The following is a 24370-nucleotide window of genomic DNA, read 5'->3' as shown; positions in this document are numbered from 1 at the left end:
TGACACAGTGAACACACCAGTGTGCCAGCACAGGGCACAGGACGCGATGGGGACAGTCAGTCCTTAAGGCCCTCAAGGCACATACCGGGTGATGGGAAAAAATGACAGGTGTACGTGGTCACCAGGGGGACCCTACCCATGACTACTCTGGCCTCTGAACCCATGCCCATGCTGAAGCACAGACACCATCTTCGAGGGTCCTGCAAGTGTCCATGCACAGCAGGCACTGAGCTAAGTGGGCCCCGCCCACCAATGTTGCCTGGCAACAGCCCAGACTGGCACAGCCTGCCGTGCATGGCGTCAGCACACGGGCCCCGGTGGCCGTCAGGAGATGGGCTGCCAAGACCTTCTGCAGGAGATGAAAAGATCGACTCCCCACCCTGCTTCACCCACTCCAGGGTGCATGGGAAGGGCCCTCTTGGTACACACACCTTTCCAACCAGGACCTGGGAAATGAGACCAGTCCCTCCCAACGAGGGAGTCACATGGCAAGGGGTACAGGGAGGAATGGAGATCCCTGTGACCAGGCGCACGTGCTAGCCCGAACCCGCCCCCCTCCTCCCACGACCTCATAGCCCAGCTGGCGGTGCTGAGACAAATTCTTGCCTGGACCCAGCTGGGCACCTGAGGGCTCCCTGGAGACAGAGACATGCCAGGGACCCTGAGCTTGGTTAGAGCAAGAGCCCCACTAACATCAGGATGTTCATAAAAAAATCACAGTTTTGGTGGCCCGAGTATAAATCAGTCAGAAGCAGGGGCCTCATTTCAGTGTGTCCCTCGTAAGTTCTGAAAAAGGAGTCATGGTGCAAAGCGCTGGCAGCCAAGTGTATCCTGGGGTTCTGGTTTCACGGTCTCCCAAATACCTGTTATTAGTTGAGCTGTGTTGGGACCTACCCAGGCCCAGGGACATCCTCCACATTTGCATGGGGGGCACAGTGTGCAGGTCTCTGATGGCTCTGCTGCCCTTGGATCTACTCTGATGAAGGAGACTAAGCCTGGTTCCTGTGAGGTGCTGACTGAGCCCGAAAGGCTCACTTTCCTCCAAAGTGCCACGACCAGATGAAATGCCTCAAAGCAAAGCAGTCTGGGAGACCAGCTAGCTGGCTCTCGGGCACTCGGGAGGTTTGAGGCCAAAACAGGACCGAGACAGGGTGCGGCCAGCCTGAGGGAGGGCAAGATCCACTGTGCTGGGGAGAGCGCAGAAGGAGCAGCCGTTGGCTAAACACAGCAGACCCCGACACCCCAGGTGGAAGCGGGCGGCCCTGACACGCTGCTCCTGTAAACAGGGGGAGTGAAAACAAATCCGCCAGCTGCAGCGAGAGCCCACTCGGTGGCACCGACAAGTGCAAAGAGAAGCTGAAGTTTGCATTTTACCCATGAGAGAAGCAAACACTGAACCTTGAACCTGACTCTCATGTGCAGAACCTGGGGGCCTGCCTGAAGGTGGGCAATTCTAGGAACCCCATCCCTAGCTGACAGACTGCCGGGCTCCCCAGGAGAGGAGCGAGGACCAGATAGGGGAAAAGGTGGATTTCTATTCCTTGCAAGTAACTTCCACTAAGCTTCCACTTGACCACACCCCCTTCCTTTACCAGTCCTTTACATGGGGCTCATTGTGGCAATATATTCATTTATGCTTGGAGTTTAAAGTCATGTCTAGTTGACTATTGTATATTTACATAGCTAATGTAATTATCGCTAATCACATAATTACTGGAAATATGCATAATTGCCTAAGCCAAACATATAATTATAATGTATAGTAACATTATGAATCCCCCTTTTAAAATCCACATTTTGGGGCTATTTAAGGATATTTATTAGAAACGATTGTGGACTACCTAGAGATGGCCAGCGTCAACACAGTTTCTGTACAAAGTGCTGTTAAGTGCTTTCAAGACCAAAACAGGTAAAACGAAATTGCGTATGAATGAAAGACAAAGCGATTTTGACTTGGGACTGTCCACTCCTCTCGGGTATACCTACGGGGAAATCCTGGCCAGTCTTGCTCTGTGGGCTCTGGTGGCTGTGAGCTGTGCCATGAAGCCCTGATGAGGGAAGACCCCCCCCCCCCAGTCGACCCAATGCCTCCCTGGACCACATCAGCTATCTGGCAAACGTGGGGGCTTGGAGACCTCTTTCCTTCAAGAAAACTCTGGAACCATGAATAAACTTTCTTGGGGGAACGTTGCATGGAGATGGACTCTCACAGTGACAGGCTCATCCCCCTGAGAAGAGCGTTTAACTCGAGGAACATCTTTTAACCTCACCCCTGCGACATTTTCTGACTCCTCTTGTCTTCCTTGGTGACAAAATGGACACAGAAAGATTCCCAGATTTTGTAACTACTCATGCGTTCAACAGATATCGTTGGGTTCTCTTTTTCCCACGTCCATTTAAGCAGCCCATCTTCTCACCTCTTTTTACCTCTGTGCTCGTGAGAACATCCCGGAGGCAAGACCTGTTGGCTAGGGAGAGTCCCGTCCTGAGTTACGTTATAAAGCGGATGCCCATCACAGCTCAACTGATACCATCACCAAGACCATTTTCCACATGTGTAAGACATTTCAACAAAACAAAGTAAAATGAAGTATCTACCTTTTCCAAATCACATTCTCCACAGCCACAGGAAAGGATGGTGTTTAATGATGTTCTACCATAACCCACAATGAGCTGTTCAGACAAAAAGTCATCAGCAAAGCCATTCTGGTATACCACCCTTCTACAAACCCAGCAAATGCTTTCCAAAAAAGCTTTTTGGACAACTTGTGTGGCACGGAGTGACAGAAAGCCCTCCAGCTGACCGACAGGTGTCTGGGGCAGGTCGTACCAGCTCGGCCGTGATGCAGCAACAGAGCAAAACTCGGACGGTGTAATTCGCAAATGCAATGTATCACTTCTGCCACAAACTTAACAGTGTGGGAAACCAAGACCTAAATTATACACCCAAAAGGGGGGATGGCAGCCTGGCCCTGACCAGTGCCCATTATCACACCCTGCTCCACCGTGCTTACACAACAGCACTCCAGGACTGTTTGATACCAGGCATCTGAAAGAGCAGAGAACAAATGATAAACATCAGAAGAGAGTGGTCACTTTAAAAAGAAAAGTTAAAATCTGGCTTTTAAGTCAGCTCAAAAGACCATTATTCCAGCTGATTTGGATGGCGTCCCAAAGACTGGCTGGTGAGAAGCTAAGCTTTGCTCTGCACTGTGCTTAGATCACGACAGAAACATCCTGGGGTGGGAGTGGGGGTGGGGTGGGACTGGGGGCTGACAGGTGCAGCCGAGTCAGATCCTGCCCTCTACCCCATCTTCCCTGGACTTTGAGTCGAGCCACACAGGGGAGAGTGGCTAGGAGTGGCCACAGGGGAGTGGGGTTCAGGAGGAGACCTTGAGGTTTCCAGGAGGAAGAGGCTGGGCCTTGGAAGGCAGGTAAGAATCCTGGAAGCAGCATCTGTGCAGGGATGATGCCCAGATTTCTCCAGACTGGCTCAGCTAGAGCAGAAGTGTTCGGGGCCGGGGGGGCAGGGGCTGTGAGGAGAGGGACCCAGGAGGGCCTGTCTGGTGTGGGATCCCACAGCCGGGGTATGCCCTGGGGTCTTAAGGTAGCTGGAAGGACAGAATTCTGGAGATTTGTTTCCCGAGACCAAGAGCCGAGATGATAAAGTTCCTAGGAGCCCAGAGTGGCTACAACAAAGCAAGGCAGCTTTCATGCTTTTAATCATAAAAATAAAAAACAATGAGCTATAGGAAGTCCTGGGGGGCGGGGGAAGGAAGCACCGGCAGAGGGAAGGAGACAACAGCTTGCGGGGCTAGGTGGACTTTCTAGAAGAATACTGAAAAGCAGTTAGTTCAGGTTTATAGAACAGACCCTGGGGATAGTCCAAAGCTAGGGGTGCAGACACATGAGGCCTTCAGGAAGGAGAAAGAACCGAATCCACAGCACTGATGGGAGGGAAAAGCCAGATAAGGAACAGCACACTGCCTGGGCTCCTGCGCACACACACTGGCTGCTCTGTGTCTCACTGGTCTCAGCTGGGAAAGGAGCGCCGCCGGTCCCGGACCCCAAAGAAGATGCTGAGTCGGTCTCTATGTGAGGGTCACCAACAAAGCGTCTTCCAACAGCTGACACGCAACGGGACAGCAAGCCAATGTCTGGGATCGGGGATTACGAGGAACACAGAGAACTCCCAAGTCTGTCTTGATGGCGCCTACCAAGAAATTTTAAAAAATTGTGGCCGCAACCAGCTGAGGACTGCCGTTCACGGATGAAGCAGATTCTGACATTTCGGTTATAAAAAGTGGGTGGGAGGTTGGCGGCCCATGCTTGGGAGGGTGGGGTCTGAAGAGCTGTCAGTCGTCTTGCCCTTGCTGACAGCCCTAATGATACAGAGGGGGAATGGCCACCGGCTCTCCAATGTACCCCGATGGTGTACATCTAGGTAAATCCTGGGATCCTGGGGAAGAGGGGTCAGAATCAGCACCACAGGCATTCCGCCATGAGCCTCGGAGAGTTGATTCACTAAGTTTTCCAAACAGAGGCCCCAGTCACCCAAAACGAAGCACCTCTCCACTGGAGGTCAAAGGTAAATTTAAATTTAAGAAATCCCCACACAATCAGGTGAACCCAGAGGGTGGGATGTGACCAACCAGCTGGTCCAAGCTCTTCAAGGAGTGTTCATGCTTCTGAAACTCAAAAAGGCCAAGGAAAAAGGTTCAGACGAAGGGGACCAAGGAGACATGACAACTAACCGGTCCCCTTGCTGAGTTTCTGCACAAACCAAGCAGCTGGAACAGGTGTGCGGGACAGTGAGGACAGGCAGTCTGGATTAGAGATGCTGCAGCGAGGTTCAGTCCCCAGGGTAGGGGAGTTTATGGAGCTGTGTTTACATCAGGAGAGGTCTTAAAAGGAGACACATGCCACAGGTCATCCTTCAGAGGGAATGGCTGTATCTACAACTTCCTTTTCAATGGTTCTGGAAAGCCTGCCCATCATTCACACTCACACACACACACAATCGCTGTCTGTACATCTATAGGAAAGTAAGTGACAGCAAATGTTCTCAACTAGTGAGTGTTGTTGAAGGGAGTCTCTGTGTCCGTTCTAGTTCATCGATCTTTCTGCAGGTTTCAAAGTTCTGTTCTGTTTATCAAAACCTTTCAATCCCAAACCCCCGACATGGCAGGGGAACCCCAGGGCTGTAGGGGGCCAGTGACCACAGACCTCTTGCCAGACACACAGTCACACAGTACAACACATCTTTGATGTCTCCACCTCGTGAGGCCGGGCCAACAGTCCCATGTGGCCAGCTGGGGGGCCGAGCAGACTGTGAGCGCATGGCAGTGCGGCGGGGGAGCTCCCCTCCATGGCCCCCATCACAGACCCGCTGCCAAGTCACCGATCACCAGGCCGGGCTGACCCAGTGGGCAGTGTGGCCGTGGCCGCCTGGAGCGCTCAACCCCACGCCCGGGGCCGCGTGCTCTGGCTTTCTTACTGCTCCCTAATTAGGAGGGGATGGTGTTTAATCAACATCTCAGAGGTTCGTCCCCAGGTTTCCATTAGATTTTAATTATGTTTATTTTTCCTTTCATGAATAAAACACTTCCAGACATTTTCAAAGATACTAGGGATGTGAACACATAATGAGGGGGCAACACTGGGCTCTTCAGGAATATCTTGGAATTCATCACTGTAAATATCTTAATCGGAAACAGATAAAAGTCCGGAAACCTTAGAAAGTGAAAAAAGGTGGCCCTCTCACACGGTGTCCTCCATCTGCAGGGTGACCCGGGTGTGCGCAAGAAACAGGCCCAGGGCCACTCCCTCCCCGGCCATCCTCCTACGCCCACCCCTCCCCCGGGAGCCGGGCACCCCTGCGCGCAGGGCAGGGCTGCTGACCACGCAGCCCAGGACCCAGGCGCGGGGTGCTCGGGCCGGGGCTTTCTGGCTGTAATGGATTTCGGTCCGAACCACAAACCAGGTCCCCGCGGGTCAGAGGGGGGTGGGGCTATGCACCTCGGGTGACAAACCGCCAATCACGCTGGCTCTTACCTTCACAAATTCTGTCCAATCGCTGTCGCTTGACTTTGTGCTTATCCACAAGGGCCATTCTTTATCGAACTTTGCAACTCTCTGATTCAAAAGGCAAAGCGGTCCTCTAAGAACTTAGGGGAACGCGCAGGAGTCTGCGGGCATTACACCACTATGAACCCTGAAACAAGGAGAAAAGAATCCTTACTCTCTGGACACCCTGGGGCAAGGACAACAGGTCATTCGGGACTGAACTGCCACTTCCTACACGGGCACCTGCCGGCAGCGCTCACTCTCCTCCAACACCGGAGAGGGAGGCTGTTCGTCCGCGGTCCCGGGCTCCCACCCTCCGTCTGGGTCAGGAAGGGAGCACATGCCCAAGACAATTGTCACTTGTTTCTGCAAGCAGAAGACAGCATCTAGAACTCTTGCTTTTCGCTTCAGGGCTGTCCACACCAACTGCGACAGCCTGAATTGTTCGTCATTTGTTCTCCAAGGCCAGACACCAGCTCAGGGGCCCGCCGGGCCCGTCCTGTGCTGAGCCCCGAGAGGCAGAGGCAGACGCCAGACCACGCTGGACCATCAGGGGAGCAGGTCCCAGGCCCACTGGCACTGAGATACAGACACCCAGCTGGGGCGACAGGACAGGTGCCCTCCAGGCCTTCCATCAAGCAGTTTACAAAACTCCCCCCAGCCCAGTCCCCGGAAAGCCACTGCTCAGCACGGGAGCCCCTGACCCCACTGTAAGAGAATGGGGCAGGAAGCCACATACCACCTAACCACTTAAGCCAAGTGTGTCCACTGCCACCTTCCTGGGCCTCCCTGGCATCTCAAGGGAGCCACAGATGGTATCGTGACAGCAGGGTCCGGGCTGCTGGCCTCGGCACCGGGGAGCTGCGGCCGGGCCCACGCCTGTCCCAGCGCGCCTGCAGGCAGAAAGGAGGCTGAGGAGGGGTGGCTCGTGTCTCGGTCGAGGGCTGCGGGACTCCGGAGGGAAAGCCACAGGCCACCTGAGGAATGCGGAGCTGGGCTGCTGCCCAGCTCGTCTGTGGACGGAGGGAGGCGGGGGCAGGGGGCTGGAAGGCTCTGACCCTCACTTCCTGCTCACGGAACATACCAACTGAGGCCACAAATCACCGTCTGTACCCACAATGTCCGAGCTTTTTGACTCATGGCTGTGGTCTTATTTTAACAACATGTACATGCACAGAGAAAGTTGTCCTTGGTCAACCGGCAAATGAGACGGGGGGACAGGAGACGAAAGCGAGGTTCCAGGGCTAATAATGACGATCACGTGCCGTCATCAATTATGCAAAACGCTGGGACTTACTTTATCAAAGGTCAGAATACGGGTCTGACTAGGAGAAGGCAGACTTCCTGGTAGTTAATGGCTAATTTCCCAGCAACGAGACGCACCCCAAAGATTTATGGCAATAATTACACGATTTTTTTTTTTTAAGAGCTAGGGAAAAAGCACAATTTCCAATCACATAAATAATTAATGCAACATACGACACCCTCTCCAAACCCGGGGAGTTCCCCAAACCTGCACTGGCCACACCAGACTAGGGAGGAACTGATGCTTGTCTGAAAGCAAGCAGGTCAACACCTGGGAGGTCCCTGGTGCAGATGTGATGGACACATTCTAGAAAATTCTGGTTTTGCTTTTGCTGAACTTTAGGAAAGGCAACAACACAAAGGAGCCAAGGGGGTGCCTAACTCGAGCAAACTGAGGCCAAGAGTCCCAGACAGAGGGGCATGGCAGGGCCTCTCCCCGAATGTGAGCGCTGGTGTTCCTGAGACACCGACGGGGCAGCCCCGGGCCCCGGCGATTTCCATCTGCTTGGGTCCCGAGTTCTGATGGTCAAGCGGCAGTGTGGCCCCTCTCTGCCACACTGGCGTAAAGTCAGAGCCTCGTGTTAGCCGAGGGGTGAGAGAATTAATTAGTTAATATTTGTGAAGTGCCTTAGAGATGAAAAATGACAGCATTATCATCCCAGGCAAGCTGGCTTTCACACCCTCCTCCTCCAATTCCCCAAGTGAGGCCTAATCATTCTTTTTGCTTTCCTTTGAATTTTAATTTGTATAATTAGATGGCGTCCTGAAAAATTGATAAGTAGAATCTCGATTATGCAATCAAAGGAAAGATCAGGCATCGGCTTACACAAATAGTCTGCATCCTATTATTTAAAAAAAAAAAAAGAAAAATGGCCATGGACTCCCACTGGGTATTTTTTGGGGCTGGGTGTGTGTGTGGGGGGCTGGCTCTATGCTGTCCCTCTGTGGCTGGCCCCTCTGGCTGTGGCACCCACCCACGCAGACAGTGAATTCAGACTCACAAGGCCCCCAGGCAGAGTCCGATCAGGACCCTGTGGCAGTGACCACCGATCTGTGGAGACCCGTCCCTGTTCCCTCCGTTCTCTCTTCTGAAGCAAGAAGGTATGAAATGTGACATTTTCCTCCTTGGGTCTCCCAGGGAACAAGCTATTTATGAGGACTTAATTAGCATAACCCTCTTCCCCATGACAGGGACAGGCCCTTCTCAGAGCGAAACCACGAGCTACCGTCTCTCGCTGGTGTCCACGCGGGGACGGCCAGCACCCCGCAGCCTCTATGCCGGCCCCGGGCTCCCGGACAGCTCCTGCTGCGAAAGCCACCCTCTGCCTTCACTCACAGATCAGGCCCTTTTCTGGCCCCGAACTGATCACTGCTATCATCGGCTGACCCTACGATCCGTGTTTAACAACAAATCGAGTACACGTAGAAGAGGAGAAGGGGTGGGGGAGGTGTCCCACTGTCCCTCTTTGGCTCAAGCCGTACAACTCTGAACCATGATCGTGGTGTTGTCGCAAGGGAGTTGTAAATTCTACAATCACCTGCATGATGACCAAGGGGAAGCAGGCTCCATGGTTGTAGAAAATAGGGATGTTTTACGTTCCTTGCCCACGGGAGCCACCTGTAGACCACGTTCCCTCTAGCTGAGGCTGGGGGGGGGGGGGTGACCTCAGTGGAACTCGAAAAGGGTCAGAAGGAAAGTCAGGTCTTTTCAGGAGGAGGATCCTCAATGCCAAATCTTACAGAAAAACCAGCACTGTCTTCTCCTCCAAAACGGAGATCCCAGAACTGCAGAGCAAACCACCCCAGAAGGCCCTACCTGACCTTCTAGGAGCGTGAGATGAGAGGGGTGATCCCGGGCTGAAAGGTTTGGGGTCAGGGAATCTGGTTCACTGCAGAAGGAGAAAGATGCCTGCGTGGGAAAGATACTTAAGGTTCCGGTCTCCACCAGAAAGCAGCCGCAAGGGTGGGATATTTGCTCCACGTGGGTTTCCGAGAGAAACTGGAGACTGAAGCAGGGCGGCCAACAGGAAGGACGCTTCATCTTCCGACTGCTCGCTCGCATCATCAAACACAAAACAAACACCCCAAAGGGAGTACAGGAGAAATGGGTTGTTCCCCTCATCCAACGACTGAGGGGGTCTAAAATCCGGGGGACTGATTTTACTAAATATGACCATGAAAAGCCCGCCTGCCTGGACCAAAACTCCACAAGGCACAGAAACCCCGAGTCCTTGCTCATTTACATTAATAAAATCCCAAATTTTAAAAATGCCCTCAGTTTCTTTATTCTAATTCCTTGTCTTCGTAAACACTGGGCAGATGATAAGAAGTCACACCAAGTAACTGATGTCTTTCCAAAGGAAAAGTCTTCTGAAACCATGGCAATCACCTTCAATTCTTTTTAAGGAAATCTATGTAAACACACCACGTTCATAAAGAGAGATCAAGTTGTGTGACGTGCGGACAAACTAACAGAATCACAATTAAGCAGGTGCCGCTCAATTCTGAGTAAACCCTCTGAGTCCTCAATCTATCGCACTGTTATACCCACAAGTGGGCTAGTTCCCACTTGAGAGGCTGAAACGATCCAGTGCAAGGAGAGAAGGCCCCCAGGGCCCCCCAGCAGCATGGGCACAACAACGGCTCCCTCCCTTCCGAGCTGGGATCCTAAGGGGACGAGGGCACCCCTCCTCAGGTCCCTTCACCCCACCCTACAAGGCTCTAGTAAGGACCACAGGCCTGTTCGCCAACCTGTGAGTGACCCAGCAGGGCGGCAGGCCAGGCACCTGCCGTGTCACACAAGGTCAGCATACTCAGTGCCTTGACACTGCGGGCCCACCAAGGCCAACTGTCCAGGACACTCTGACTCTGCTGAGACTCAGCAGAGTCGCTGGTCTTCAGGCTACCCCCAAAAGGACCTGTTCCAGCATTTTCAGAAGCCGAAATGGAACAACAGATTCCTTTCTTGGGGAGACAGCTGGGTAGAAGTTTCTGAACAGGGCCTGTGGGTTTTTTTGTGTTTGTTTTTTTTTTTTTTTAGAAATATGCGACAGGGTCAGGATCACTGGGAAAAACACTGGCTTAGCCTTCAGGAAGTGGCTGACATCACGGCACAATGAACAACAAAATTATTAAAACTGCATTTTAAGGAAGAAAAGGATGCTTTGGGGCAAGATCAGTTGTGGGAAATAAGCTCACTGAAGTCAGTTTTGTAAATGTTTCAAAGCTGCTACTGCTCCTTATTTCTTCAGGAACTTCTGGGCGTATTTAGGGTTTTTTTTTGAAAGGGGAAACCCCCATGGTTTGGACAAGTGGCCTAGCATAAGGTGCAGAGGGGACTCCCAGTCCTGATCCCAGACAGAGGTAAGCAGCAGGCCCCTTCCATAAGTGAAGCCTCACTCTGGCTCCTGGACCAGACCCGTACACCATTTCGTAAGGCTCCTCACCTTTCCCCAGGAGCTCCCGGTAGCCCAAGCCAAGGGCACCCTGGTCACACGCCCTCCATCCATTCCATGGGCCCCACCCTCTGATAATCAAAGTGCATGGCCAGTGTCAAGTGCCTTTAGCACAGACCCACTGTACTCCTCCAGCACCCAGGGGCCAGGTGAGCTTCCAAAGTCAAATGTGTTTGGATTTTAAGAGGCCAGAGTTCTTACACTGTATTGTGGTAGAGCCCAAAATCAATCATTAAAACTCCTGCACCAGGACAGAAGAATGTGCTCACCCTACTGGACGAACTATAGGACCCAGCGACCACCCTCAGCAGTGCAGGCCCGGTCAAAGCTCTGCTGCCAAAATGGGTTACCAAAGAATCAAAGGTTCCAGAACTTTCTACAGTTTGGATGTGAGGTTAAGAATTGTGGGCCTGGAATTTAAGGCTTTCCTTCCAGTCCCCCTGCAAAATACTCGCTGGAGCTCTGAGGGAAGGAGAGAGGTGAAGAGTGGACAGCCTGTAAGGTCACCAACCCAGAAAGCAAGACTTCTAGCACGAGGAAGCCCAGCGCAGGGCGTCAGTCCCGTGAGGCTAGAGGCCACCACCAGGAAGGAGCGGATATCAAAGCCTCCCTTGTGCTGAGACCAGCTCCTGGGCCAACAGCGCCAAGTGAGCCCTCCTGCGCCGTCTACGATTCTTAGTACATGACATTCCTTTCCCGGCGTTAAATGCAGAAATTCAAGAATTCTCAGTATTTTCACTTGCTAGCAACCATCACCAAGAACAGAGGATGTGAACAGCACCGCTTCGTGATTCTCCCGACTGGTTGTTTTGTGTCATAATGAAAACGGAGTGCTGGTTTCCCCGTGCTGCAGGAAACGAGGCTCTTCCCTACTCAGGATTTCCACACATTTCCAAGGCACTTCACTTACAAGTATGCAGCAAAAATTAATATTCATTTTTATAATGAAATGGTCTTTAAGAAACAAAAGCAAACAACAAAAAAGATAAAGGGTAATAAACAAATTTTCATTTAATGAAAGAAATGTAAAATACCCCCTTTTTTCCATGGTGTTGAGACCGAGGAATCATGGGAACAGATGGATGCTTCCTTCCCCAGTTTTCTGACCCTTCCCTCCTCCGGCATGACAGTCCCGACCTGGAGAGGAGAAGTCTGCCAGGACAGAGTGAAGGGAGGAGCAGCCTCAAGTTCCATCGTGACCAGGTAATTCCTCTTTCGTTACCTACCAAGAGTACGAAATTACTGTAGATCTGAGTGAACGGACGTGAACACCGTACAGAGGAAACCTCGGGACATCGGAAAGTTCTCCTGGCCCCTGCAGGGCTTGTGAGCAATGGGAGGCTTTTGGGGTGGCTATTCCAGGGCCCCAAAGGTCACCTGAAGGTGATGTCTGCACCTGCTGTGGTCCAGGGCAGAGTAAAAGCACGGAGAATGAACAGCCACTGAGGGCCGGGACCTGGCGGGCATGCAAGGCAGGAGCCACCAGGGGACGCTGTGCTGAACTTAGAAACAGTCAACAGAGGGTGCCAGGTTGGCTCAGGGGGAGTAGCGCGTGACTCTTGATCCTGGGGTTGGGGGTTGGAGCCCTATACTGTGTGTAGAGATTACTTAAAACATAAATTTAAAAAAAAATTTAAAATTTTTTTTTATTTGAGCGAGAGCAAGCATGAGTAGGGGGAGAGGAAGTAGTAGGCTCCCCGCCAAGCAGGTCCCTGGGATCACGGCCTGAGCCCAAGGTAGATGCTGAACCGACTGAGCCACCCAGATGCCCCAATAAACCGACTTTAAAATAGTCTAAGGGATGCGGGGTGGGATGGGGGAGGAACGGGAGGAGAGGAAAGATTTAACACTTTTAAGGCAGTTTGGATCATTTGCTTATTCTAACATGAATTGCACTTGTATTTCAATGCCTAATAAGGACCATTTTATAGGAATTAGTTTGTTCGCAAACAAATCGCCAAGATCTTTAAAAAAAAAGTCTTAACATTAGATTTTGAAGACCTCTGCCTCCTAATTTCTTGCCAGTGGGAGGCCCCAAATTGTCAGCTGCCCTCCTGGAGTGTCTGCCTTCCTCAGGGAACACCACTGTCTTGCTACCTCTGTGAAGAGCCCAGACTGCTTGTCTCTTGACAGTGAGCAGTCTGGAATCCCTGTGTGAGGGGAATGCTCTCTGCAGGCTTGGCTCTTATGCAAAGCTCCTGGGAAACCACCGGTGTGGGGCGGACCTTCTCAGGCTAAGCGTTCCCAGGAGCAGGCCTGGAGGCCAGCGATGGGGCCCTTTGGCCGGCAGAGGGCACTGCATGCCCGGCGTGGCCTTCCCAGGCCCCAGAGCCCAACGAGACTCTGGGACTCACCTTGTTCATTTCAACCCCAACTTGGACTCTACCAAGAACCCGGAGAAAATGAAACCAGATGCTTCCAGAAGGAAAGGCCCGAGCTGCTTTCAGGGTGGCGCACTGCATCTTCCCTCAATCTCCGATGCAAAACGAACACTTAAAACCACGGATATGTTTAGATTCAGGACCATGACATGACCAGCTGCGGGAAAGGGAACCCAGGCACCCCCGCACCCCCGCATCTTTGGCCTGGGCTGGTGGCCGAGATTTGCCCCTTTGGGGCTGAGTGAGCCGATGACGTGGGTCACGGAGCAGAGGCTCCCCTGATCCAGGAAGGGCACAGCCCCCCTCAAGGACGGGTTTTCCATGACGCCCATGCTCCTCGCTTAAGGACACATCAATGAGGAATGAGCCACAGTGATGAAAAATAAAAGAAACTTGGCAGGGGTGCCGTTTCTGGGGAGGGAAGGTGAGGTGGGAACGGAGCAAAGGTGCCCCCCCACGAGGCTCTGCGCTCCCCACGCCTGGTCAGCTGGTAACTGCGCAATTCTCCGTGACCCCCAGCCTCAGTGTGTTGTGAACCACAGACGACCTGAGAATACGCCAACTTTTCGGGAGACATGAACCGAGAGAGGGAGGTGAAAAAAGTGAATGTTTCCAACCACAGCTGGGAGTGAATTCTGACCAGCGGGTGGGGGCCTGGAGGCAGGGCCTTCTCCCCGAACCCCTTCCGTGAGCACAGCAGAGAGCGCGCGGACCTCCCCAGTCTTCTCTGACCACCAGGTTCTAAGAAGCCAACACAGGGATGCAGTAAATCAGCTCCCTTCTCCACACTTGCGGGCACCTGGGTGGTGCAGGTTGTGGGAGGGAGAGAGACAGAGCGAGTGAGTGAGCGCGCCTGGCTTCATCCACAGACACTGAAGTAGGGGTAAGGCACTTGCCTCCTCCGATCCACAGCTCCCCAAGACCAGCCTCCTTTCCTAGCACCATTTCAAAGCCAGCGTTGGCATGCAACAGGACGCCACTGGGCAGCACAGCGGCCTCTTGGCCCCGACTTGGCAGGCCAGGTCTTTGAAGAACCCCACACCGAGATGCCACAGTGTCCCACCTGACCCCCAACTCAGCCTTCTCTGGGGAGCGTTCCACGAGTCCCCTCATCTTTGCTCTCTGCATTGGACACAATGGTCCTGTACTGCCCCCTTTGGGGAGATGACCCAGCATGGCATGTGGGCCACCAGACAACCCAGGAGAAACAGAAGAAGGCTGCCAGGCATGGCTCACCAGGTCCAAGGCTGCCAGGAGAGCGGAATGGAGTTGGTCTACTGGAGATGAAGTTAGCCATCCAAACGATGGCTTGTTTGCTTCCAAGAAGCTGGTGTCTGGAAAGGTGATCTCTGAGGAACAGCTCGAGGAGTTTACTCTGAACCGGCCCACCTGCCTGACGGAGCAGGGAGCTCCAGCCTGCCCAGTCTGGTGCCAAATGGGTTACAGTAGTCAGTCGAGGACCAAACCAGAGACACTCCTGAGCAACCCTGCAACCCGGCCCGGGCCAGCCCAGCCTGGGGAGAAAGTGCTCGGCGTCCGGGAAGGAGGGGCCGGTGCTTCAGGGCACATGCCAGGGCAGAGTCTAATGAGGAGTCACAAAGACAGAAGTCAGGAAAGTTGACTCAGAGCTCAGGGACAGAGTCGTGGGTTTGTTTTCTGACAATGGATCTTTACAAACAACCGAAGCCCATCGCCACATTTCCCTATGAGAAAACCCACTGGCTATCGTCGTGGGGGCATCTGTGGGCTCACAGGGTGCCCCATCTCAGGCGGCAGGTTCCGAAAATCAGACATCCCTAACTCCAGAAGGTCTTCTGACTGAAATGCTTTTTGCCCGGACCTTATCTTTTCAAGCTGAGTCACAAAAAGGAAAATCTTCATCTTCGATGTCGCTATTTAACAAAATGAAATAAAACCCTGGGCCACTGTTCATTTTGTCTGACAAGGTTTCAATGTGGAGGTTGGGGGTGGGGAGGAGGACTGGAAGCCCAGCGGGGTGGGGAGGGTCTGTATCCATGATGGCAACCAAAGGAGGGCAGCTGGCTGTCCGTCAGATGGGGGAGGACACTCACACGTCACACAGATTCATCTTTGCTGATCAAATTCAAGAAGGGGAGCCTCTAGAGAGCGCCTTCCGCTTTTCTGTAATGGAATATTCCTGGAGTACTTTCCCGGTGTTAAAACAGGGAACCTCCAGTTCTGTTCTCCGAGTCTTTGGTGGGTGAGCAATACAATCCTTACATTTATTATAGCCCAGAACGTTTCTAATGATGGCTGCAGAGAGGTTGCTTGAACAAGGGAAGCAGGTGGCAACATTCCCCATGAGAACGTTCCAGAGGTGTGAACCCTTGTCCTAATAAACTGGGTTCTTCACACACAGGGCTACCACGGGACAGGTCACGTGCATACAGTCACCTGTATGGACAATTACAGCTCGCCCTTGTGCTACTGCCCAGAGATATTAATTTTACAAGAAACCCTATCAAAGAACTCCTGACAAGGTGATCACCATTGAGAACTCCGTTCTGAGCTGATTTTGGGGGGGCGCTGCAGGCTCTGGAGCCCCAGCCAGCAGAAGAACAGGCAGAGGAAGCGAGGCTTGGAGAAGGTGGGATATCAGGACATGATGTTCTGTCCCCGGACCAACAAAATGTGCAAATGGCACAAGATGTCATTCTAAGGGAAGGCAGCTTCTCAAATGCCCTTCCTTGCTGCCCAAACTGCGTATCTGTGGTCTCACTGTTGGTATCAGAACACCCCAAAGCTTAACACACATTTTCAGCTAAGTGCCCTCGGTCACACGCAGGGTAAGTGCCATGGTATATGGACTGAGTTATGCACCGTCCCTCACAAAAATGACATTCAAGTCAGATGTCCCAGCACCTCAGAATGTGGCTTTACTTGGGGGATACAGTCTTTACAGAGATAATCTAGTTACACTAAGGTCATTGGGGTGGACCCTCGTCCAATAGGGCCAGAGTCCCTCTAAGTCCCTCTAGTCCATCTAAGAACGGGAAATTTGGACACGGGGACTGCATATGATGACACAGGGGGGACAGGACCATCTACAAGCAAGACAAAAGGCCTGGAAGAGGTCCTTCCTTCCCAGCCTGCATTAGAAACCAACCCTGCTGACATTCTGCGCTCACACAGTCAGGCTCCAGAGCCACGTGACCACACACCCGGCAGCTGGCACTTGGCTACAGTGGCCAGAGCAGACTGATCCACGTCTACTGAGGATACTGGGGATGGTTGGCCCAAGACATCCCATCGGACCTTGCACCAGTGATGCTCAGGGAAGCACAGGACCACCTTGGTGGGGGGCCCGTCAAGAATCCTGGCTTTGGGGACGCCTGGGTGGCTCAACACGGCTCAGGTCATGGTCCCGGCGTCCTGGGATCGGGTCCCGCATCGGGCTCCTTGCTCCACAGGGAGCCTGCTTCTCCCTCTGACTCTTCCTTCCACTCTGTCTGCCTGTGCTCGCTCTCACTCACTCTCTCTCTGACAAATAGATGAATAAAATCTTTAAAAAAAAAAAAAAAAAAAAAAAAAAAAAAAAAAAAAAAAAAAAAGAATCCTGGCCACAGGTGCTGGGCCCCCCAAACTCAACAGCAGGCCCAGGTGCGATGCCAGGCAAGCAGAATGGACTGGGCTGGGCTGGTGAGGGTGGGCTGCCAGCCTACCCACCCCTCCTCTGATACCTTTAATACCCTAGCCCATGCCTCCTGAAAGAGACCTCTGTTTTCAGGGAGCGACACAAACAGAAAAATGCCCTAACCTTCCCTTTAAACTGTGTTCTGCTCCCCAAGCTGAGAATGCACAGTTTCCAACACACTGTGGTCACGGATACGGGAGTCCAACAGAAGAGATAAAAAAAACCAAAAAAACAATGACGCCCTTGTAGAGCACCAGCACCAGATCTGTGCTACCCACAGGACAGCGAATGCTCAGAGAAAGCCGCCAGGAGGCTGTCACTCCTCAGCTGCCCACGCCGAAACGAGGACTGTGATCTACCTGCTTCTGTGAGCTCCGGGGTACACGACGCCCTCCTCGTGTGGGCAAGGCCCACAGGCCTGGAGAACAGAGAGCCGGTGGCGGTGTTCCCTTACCCCAGATGGCTAATGCTCGAGTACGCTTGTGGGCTGCATTCTGTGTGCACACAGTTCATGGAGGGACCCAGGGTTTCCACTCTGAGTCATGCTCACCTATAAATCTGGGGACACTAAACAAGATCTACCAGGGGCTTGGCCCCACACTGAGAATGCAGCCTTCGAGGCCACCCTCGGCATGGCGCGTCCCTGGACAAACAGGCGCTCCTGCTTTCCTGGGCTCAGAACTGGTCCCCTGCAGCCCTCGCTACTGCTGAGCTCTCCCAGCCCGAGGAGAGCACAGGTACAGGAAAGGCAGGTTGCACGGAGCGCCAGAGCGCACACCCGGCCACTCCCGCACCGTGAACGACAGATGGGAGCTCGGAGATGATCAGCGAGCCTCACCCAGAGCCCAAAGGGCAGAAAAAGGCAGGGAGTGGGGCCGTGGTGTAGAAGTGTGCACGTGCACGTGTGCATTCATACACACACAGTCACACACTTGTGTGGGCCTTGATATTTTCTTGGAACCATGGCATTTCTGGAATATTCTGAGACTTGAGAAGTTACCAAATCCAAACTGCTGCCTTCACAGATGAAGAACAAGAGACCCAAGGATGCTGGGTCACTCCCAGCCTTTATAGACCTTGTTTCTGCTCAGCCCCCAGGGTCCCCAAGAAACTCCCCACCCAGCAGCTATGCAGGTGCAAGAGTCTGGAAGCCCAGGAGCCAGCCTGGGCCACACAAGCCAGGCTGAAAATGTGTGTGACAGCTACATGCCATTGAGCTAAACCCACCGTCCCTAAAACACAACTAACACCTGCCCCTGCCCCCGGCCAATCTGGAATTATCCAGACCCCAGAGGGAGGGCCCACATGCAGTCTGCCGAAATATCCGCAGAAACAAAGACTGCCCGTTTGTAAACTGAGTAGGAAAACAGCGTCCAGGTACCAGCACACCCGGCCTTTGGAGCAAGGAGCTTGCACTGTCCAGCCCGGAGTGCCTGGGAGGTTTGGCACTTCAGCAAGGGCCAACACTCGCAGGGTGCTTCATGTGCGACAGGCGCTGCGCTAGGTGCTTTCGGGCATGACGTCACCCGCTGGCAAGTTCCACTCTGCTCAGGTCGAGAAATAATTCTGCAGTCTACACTGCAAACATACCCAGCACCACCTCAGTTGTCAAACCTGCTCTGGTTAACCTCAGGCAAGTCCCCACGTCGCAGGTGATCACCGAACCCAGGTGTTCCTCCAGCCCAGACGCTTTCAGAAGAGTGAGCCCAGAGGAAGCCCAGATCAGGGCCTGAGGGGTCAGGGCCTGTGGCTCCAGACTCACCCCCTCCTGTAACTGGCTGGTCTGTTGTTTTTTCAAGATTTATTTATTTTAGAGCGCGCACGTGCGAAAGCACATGACAGAAGGGGAAGTGGGGACGGGGTGAGACTCTCAAGCAGACTCCCTGCAGGGCGAGGAAGGAGCCCGACACAGGGCTCAAGCTCAGGACCCCGAGGTCACGACCTAAGCAGAAATCAAGGGTCAGACCCGGGCGCCCCAGTAACTCACTAGTCTCCTAGCAGTGCTTGCTGTGTTTGAGTTCCAGGAAAAGGCTAGAACACCAACACCGCCTTCCGGCCTCCAGGACAGCTCCTGCGTCTGCTCTTGCATGAGGGTGTCCGCTTCAGAAACTTTCAGGGGTTTAGGACCTCTGACATGGTCCTCCCACCCCTGCCATGGGCAGTGACTTGTCCAGGTCACACAGCTGCCATGACGTCACTGACCAGGGACCCAGCTCGCGGTCACAGCCATGGGCTCCCAGTGTTTGATGAGCCCCAGTCATGGCACACGTCCACGTGCAACACCTAGAGATCCTGGGAGGTTCTCTCTCACGGGGACATGATGGGTCGTTGTCGCAATCCTGGCTTGTGTGTCTCCATTAGACCTTTTCTTCAAGCCACAACTTCCCTCAGGTCACGGGGCACCGGAGGCTTCAGGCTGAGGGGGCCCGGCGTGGGCTGCGATCCCCCCGCCGGGTCCAAGAAGCAGAACGGAAAGGGGCACAAAATGCAGGCGAGGTGATCTGATTCTTACACGGGAACTCAGTATGGGGTGAAAGGAATTTGAGAAACCAAACTTGGGAAAATGGCTCCACTAAAATGCAGTGAGGTCAGCGAGCGGAGAGCCCTCGTGACACTTGTAAGAAAACACATCTGTCGGTGTCGAAAGGTTGGCAGGAAGTGAGTGGGATCTACGCCGGCCTGATTGGCCAGGCCAGTGCTCCTAGAAAGAGACACACACATGGCTCGACTTAGCCCAGAGAAACAACAAAAAACCCCTTTCAATTGTCCTCTGACCAGCCTCCGCCGCCCTCTAAACCAGAGGCCAAACTCTGAGCTACGAAATCCGTCCAGGACCCTGACTGGCAATTAGTTCTTTGTTCCTTCACTGACCAGCCACCGAGGCTAAACTATTTGGGGGGGAAATCATGCTCTTGCTGTGGGTCTGGGTCGCCTCTCCCCACCACAGAATCTCCAGTGCGACTTTCTGGCTGGGAAACAACGCAGGGGCCCTTGAACAGCAAGCGTCTCAATAAATCCATCATTACAAAAACCAAAACAAGAGGTTTCTTTGGAAAAACAGGAAGTGCTGGTACATAACATGGCTTAAAATAGAGCCAAGTTCATTTGTTGACAAAACCTCAGCCTCCTAAGCCTGTTGGCCTGATTTGTCCACGATCCAACTTACCTTTTAATCCCTCTTCGAGGAGCCCATCCTGTTCCCTCGGGCGACAGGCTGGCCTGGTCTTTGTTACGGATCTGACACAGGTCACAGAGCTGGAGCCGGGCCTGACCGGCCCGCTTCCTGTCCACAAGCCCCGTGGACAGGCTCAGGGGAAGCTGGCGCGGCCACTGCAGGAGTCAGGCCTGGGGCCTTCTGTAAACTGGGGACCCACTTTGGGCTTCTCTTTGGAATCACGTACAACGTGGAGGCCTGGAATTCATGCTGTTTGTTCCTTATGGACAGTTAACAGAGCTTTACAGACGTCCTGACTGTTGAGCCGAAACTCTGGGCTATTCCCTGAACTCAACCACCCCTAGGCAGTGGCCAAAACTGGGTCCCTGGCTTCATCCTCGTCCAAAAGAATGAGCCTCTTTCTCAAGATCAGGCTGGAAGGAGGCCAGGAATTTACTGTTTCCATTTTTCCCAGAGGTGTCCAACGTTCGAGAGTCACAGACACAAGGAAACTTCCAAAGAGGTGACCCAGAAAGTTCATCCCTTTCGGCAGTCAAGCGCTACTCCTGCACTTGAACTTGCATTTGCACACATGACACGTGTCCACAGGAGGCCTCCTGCACACACCATCCCGTTCGCCCGTCCTTGCCCCAAAGACCAGGCCCACCTCCGCCCCAGCTAATTTTTGCCTTTCCTTACTAACCACCGAGCACGAGGACGGACGAGTTAGCACAGCAAAGCGTGAATGTGTTTCATAATTACCCCTTGTTAAAACATGAAACCACACAATGCAGACACAGGGAGATCGGACAATCAAGTCAGCCCCGTGCCCACAGACTCTGTGTTTACCTAACTCCATTTCCCCAGGCCTATCGGTCTTCTAGGACCCTAAAAAGGTTTCTTTACCACCAGGGACGGCACAAGGAGGTTTATATAGCCGGCCCCAAACACCCTGTACTTACTCCAGGGGATCTCTGGCTGGCCCAGTCGGCGGAGCGTGCGACTCTGGATTTCAGGATTGTGAGTTGGAGCCCCACACTGAATGTAGGATGTAGAGATTAAACACACACAACTCTATGCCATAGTAAGTAATTTCTCTATGCAGTTGCTCGCGACCCAAAGGGGAATTAAAAAAAAAAAAAAATAGAGGTCCATGCGTAAGGAGAAAGTGCTAAGTTGTTGCAGCATTCTGCTGAGTTTTGGGTTGCTGACGGAGGAGAAAAATCAGCCATTGTTAGGTGCAGAGTAAGGCGCGTGTGTTCTCATCGAAGAAGTGAAGAATTTGAACTCCCGTTTCGGCTTTGGGGACAACTGTAGTAAAAATAGGGAAGAAACCTAACATGTAACTTCAAAAGATAGCAGGGTTTGAGGCGCCTGGGTGGCTCAGCCAGTTGCGCATCCGACTCTTGATTTCAGGGTTGTGGGATCGGGCTCTGCAGGGTCTGGTCGGGGTTCTCTCTCCCCCACTCTCTGCCCCTCCCTCTAGTTGCTCTCAGAGTAAATAAATTAAAATCTTTTAAAAACAAGTAAGAAAAAAAAAACCCAACAGGATGGAGAGAAAATTTCATCTGTACCCGACACACGCCACCCTGACCTGCCCCGACAGCATCGCCCTTCTGGACCCGGAGCAGGATGAAGCCCGATGCCTGCAGAGAGCATCTCCCATCATTTCTACCACTGCCTTTGGGAGCGACGTTCCGAGGGCTGGAGTGGGCCCTGCCTGCCGCCTGCAGGGACTGCCAGGGGTCAGAGAAGGTGGTGCCAGCCCCGGGCGGGGCTCCCCAGGAGCCGGAGGGTGGCAGAGCCAGGAAAGGGCGCATCTAGGATCCCGTGTGGATCCCGTTTTGCTGCGGGTGAGATGGAGTTCGGGACAGACAGGGGCTTCCCCAGGCCCTCCCCTGATGAACCCCACGGGGGGCCAGCACCCCGTGATTGTCTCCGTCACCCAGAGAGGCACGGAGGTCTCGTCCACATAATCCCCGAGCCGCGATGTGCCGGGCGCCGTGAACCACTTTTCCAAGTCATCCTCCTGCAGAGGGAGCGACTGGAGGGTCTGAACATATGTGGCAGCGCGCAGCCTCTTATTTTTAAGGCATCGTGTGCTATGTTTATACTCCCCCGAAACACTGCCAAGGGAGTCCACGAAGAAAAACAAGTCCGCGGCGGCCCTCGGCAACGCGGGCCTCCGCGTGTATGAGACGGGCTGTCCCCGCACCCCGCCAGCTACCCGGACTCCGAGGCAGGGGTCATAAATGAAGTCATTGCAAAGGATACCAGCACTTTTGTGTTGTGTTTTTTTTTTTTCTTAAAAAGGTCACAAGTGGCTTTTAACTGCAAACGCCCCGTTCTTACTCCCCACTACCGTGTACGTGCGTGCGTGTGTGCATGTCACAGCTCACCGGCAACCTTGTTCTTAGAGAGCGAGCAACTCCGAGCTCACGGCCTGGCACGGCAAGTTCCGGAGCCGATCCGGGCTGTGGTGATGTGCAGGGCAGTCCTGCAGGAGGGGGACAGAGTGCATCCGTGGGGGCAGAGCCAGCACGTTGGAGGGCAGGAGGCCAAAAGGAGCGCGCGGACGGATCAAGAAGTTCCTCACAGTCATGAAAAGGCTGATCCCCCGGTGTGAGCCAGGCCCCCTGGAGAGGAGGTCCCCACCCCAACCTCGGACTTGCGGACTTGCGAGGGTCATCCTGGGCTGCGGCTTCGTAAGGACACTCCCTCACGGGCAGGGTGCCAAGGTGAAAGGGGACGGGGAAGGACGTGCAGCCTCCCATCTGTAGGGGCTTTCATCCCTGTTCTAGAAACTTCTGGCCTGTCCAGGAGGTGTGCCCTAGGGGACCTGCAGCCAGCCCCCATTTCCTCCACATTCCCCTTGGCCCTGACAATCCTGAGCTCTCGCGGGATTCCCGCGGAGGCGAACAGCCGTGGTATGTATCATTTTATTTTCACTCAAAACATCCTTCCTGGGACCATCCCAGGGAGCTGAGCGGACTATTTTCTAACTAAGGCCCTGGCATTGTCTAGGAATGTTTTCAGGACTAAGCAAATTGCTAAAGCAAACATCTTATTTTTATCTGCTAGGCCAGCCAAGCACTGTAGCGACATTTCCCCGACAGGACTTCCAGCGGAACTGCCCCCTCTGGTGGACCCAGCTGCTGCGGCCACGCGGGCCAGGGAGAAGGCTCTCCCTCTGCACACGGGGGTGGGGCACCCACACGGTCCCTGGGGTGGTTTCTGCTTCAGGAAGGAGGGAAAGTGGGGTGTGGGGGCCTTTCCTTCTCCTCCCCGCTGCCAGCTCCAAGGCACAGGCAAGGTTTGACACCAACCACCACTGTCTTCAGCTCTGCTGGAAATGACACACCCAGTCCTTACTGGAAGGACCCAGAACTCGGCCACCAGGTGACAGAGCACAGGCCTTGAAGAGCCAAGCAGGGAGGCCCCAAGTTGGGGCAGGGAGGCAGAGAGCCGTGATGGGCCCACCTGGGTCCCTGCACACATCACTGCCAGGCTATCGGCCCCAACTCAGAATGACAAAGCTGAGGCCCAGAGCAGAGCAAAACCCACTCAAGGCGACGGCGGTGGTGTGTGTGGACAGTCACCAGCATCTGGGACAGCACCTCTGCGGGGGCTCATTGCAAGCACAGGACCGAGTACATTTGTAATGCTGTCTGCAAAGCAGGTTGGGGAGGGGGCCGCTGAGGCCCCGAGTCCACACCCCTCACCTCTAGAGAATTAGAAAGGCCACCCTGGACCGGGGTGGGGAGGGGGCACCGGAGTGGCTTATAAAGGTCACAAATTGTTGCACTTTCTTTAGGCATGATATTTCTACACGGAGTCCTGATCTTTCAGGAATATAAACCGCAGTGTTTACCAAGGCAACGAAATGACGGCTAGGATTCGCTTTAGGACAGCCCGGCGGGCCGTGCGGGGGGTGCACACGCAATGAGAGCGGCCGTCGCTGAGTGGCCGAGCTGGCTGACGGCGACGTGGGCGTTCAGGACACAGTTTTCTCTGCTTTTGCAGATTTTGAAGTGTGTGTGTGTGTGTATGTGTTTTAAGCTCCCCTTCTGTAAAATGGGGACGGTGTCCTCTCCTCGGCAGAGCTGCCGCGGGCATCACAGGCAGAGGCCGGCTCCCCATACACGGGGGGCTGTAGGGGGCATCATCCCTGATGGGGAGCACTGGGCCCCCTGCAGCTTCCCGGGGAGGCCCGGAGGGAGGCTGCATGAGCACAGCTGTGCTCAGGTGATGGTTCTGGGGTCCCACACCATGGGCCGGGGTCCCTACAAGGAGGACAGGGGCTCAAAGGTGGCCTCCCATAGCAGCACTGGGCCCACCACCGGCCCCGCACAAA

The 24370-nt window shown here is 53.8% G+C and overlaps 1 protein-coding gene across 4 annotated transcripts in view; it reads right to left on the bottom strand.

The window, feature by feature from the left end:
- CTBP2 (C-terminal binding protein 2) overlaps positions 1-24370 on the bottom strand; it is a 154217-nt gene that overhangs the window by 41489 nt on the left and 88358 nt on the right. For all 4 annotated transcript variants that reach the window (XM_045069021.1, XM_045069023.1, XM_045069020.1 and 1 more), the window contains one exon: positions 6055-6214. In XM_045069021.1, the coding sequence (XP_044924956.1) occupies positions 6055-6112 (58 nt within the window). In that variant the 5' untranslated portion in view covers positions 6113-6214. The remainder of the gene's footprint in view (positions 1-6054; positions 6215-24370) is intronic.

Source organism: Mustela putorius, unplaced genomic scaffold, assembly GCF_011764305.1.
Source record: "Mustela putorius furo isolate JIRA1106 unplaced genomic scaffold, ASM1176430v1.1 tig00003909_pilon_pilon_pilon, whole genome shotgun sequence".
Taxonomy (NCBI): domain Eukaryota; kingdom Metazoa; phylum Chordata; class Mammalia; order Carnivora; family Mustelidae; genus Mustela; species Mustela putorius.
This window is presented reverse-complemented; position numbering and strand designations above follow the sequence as displayed.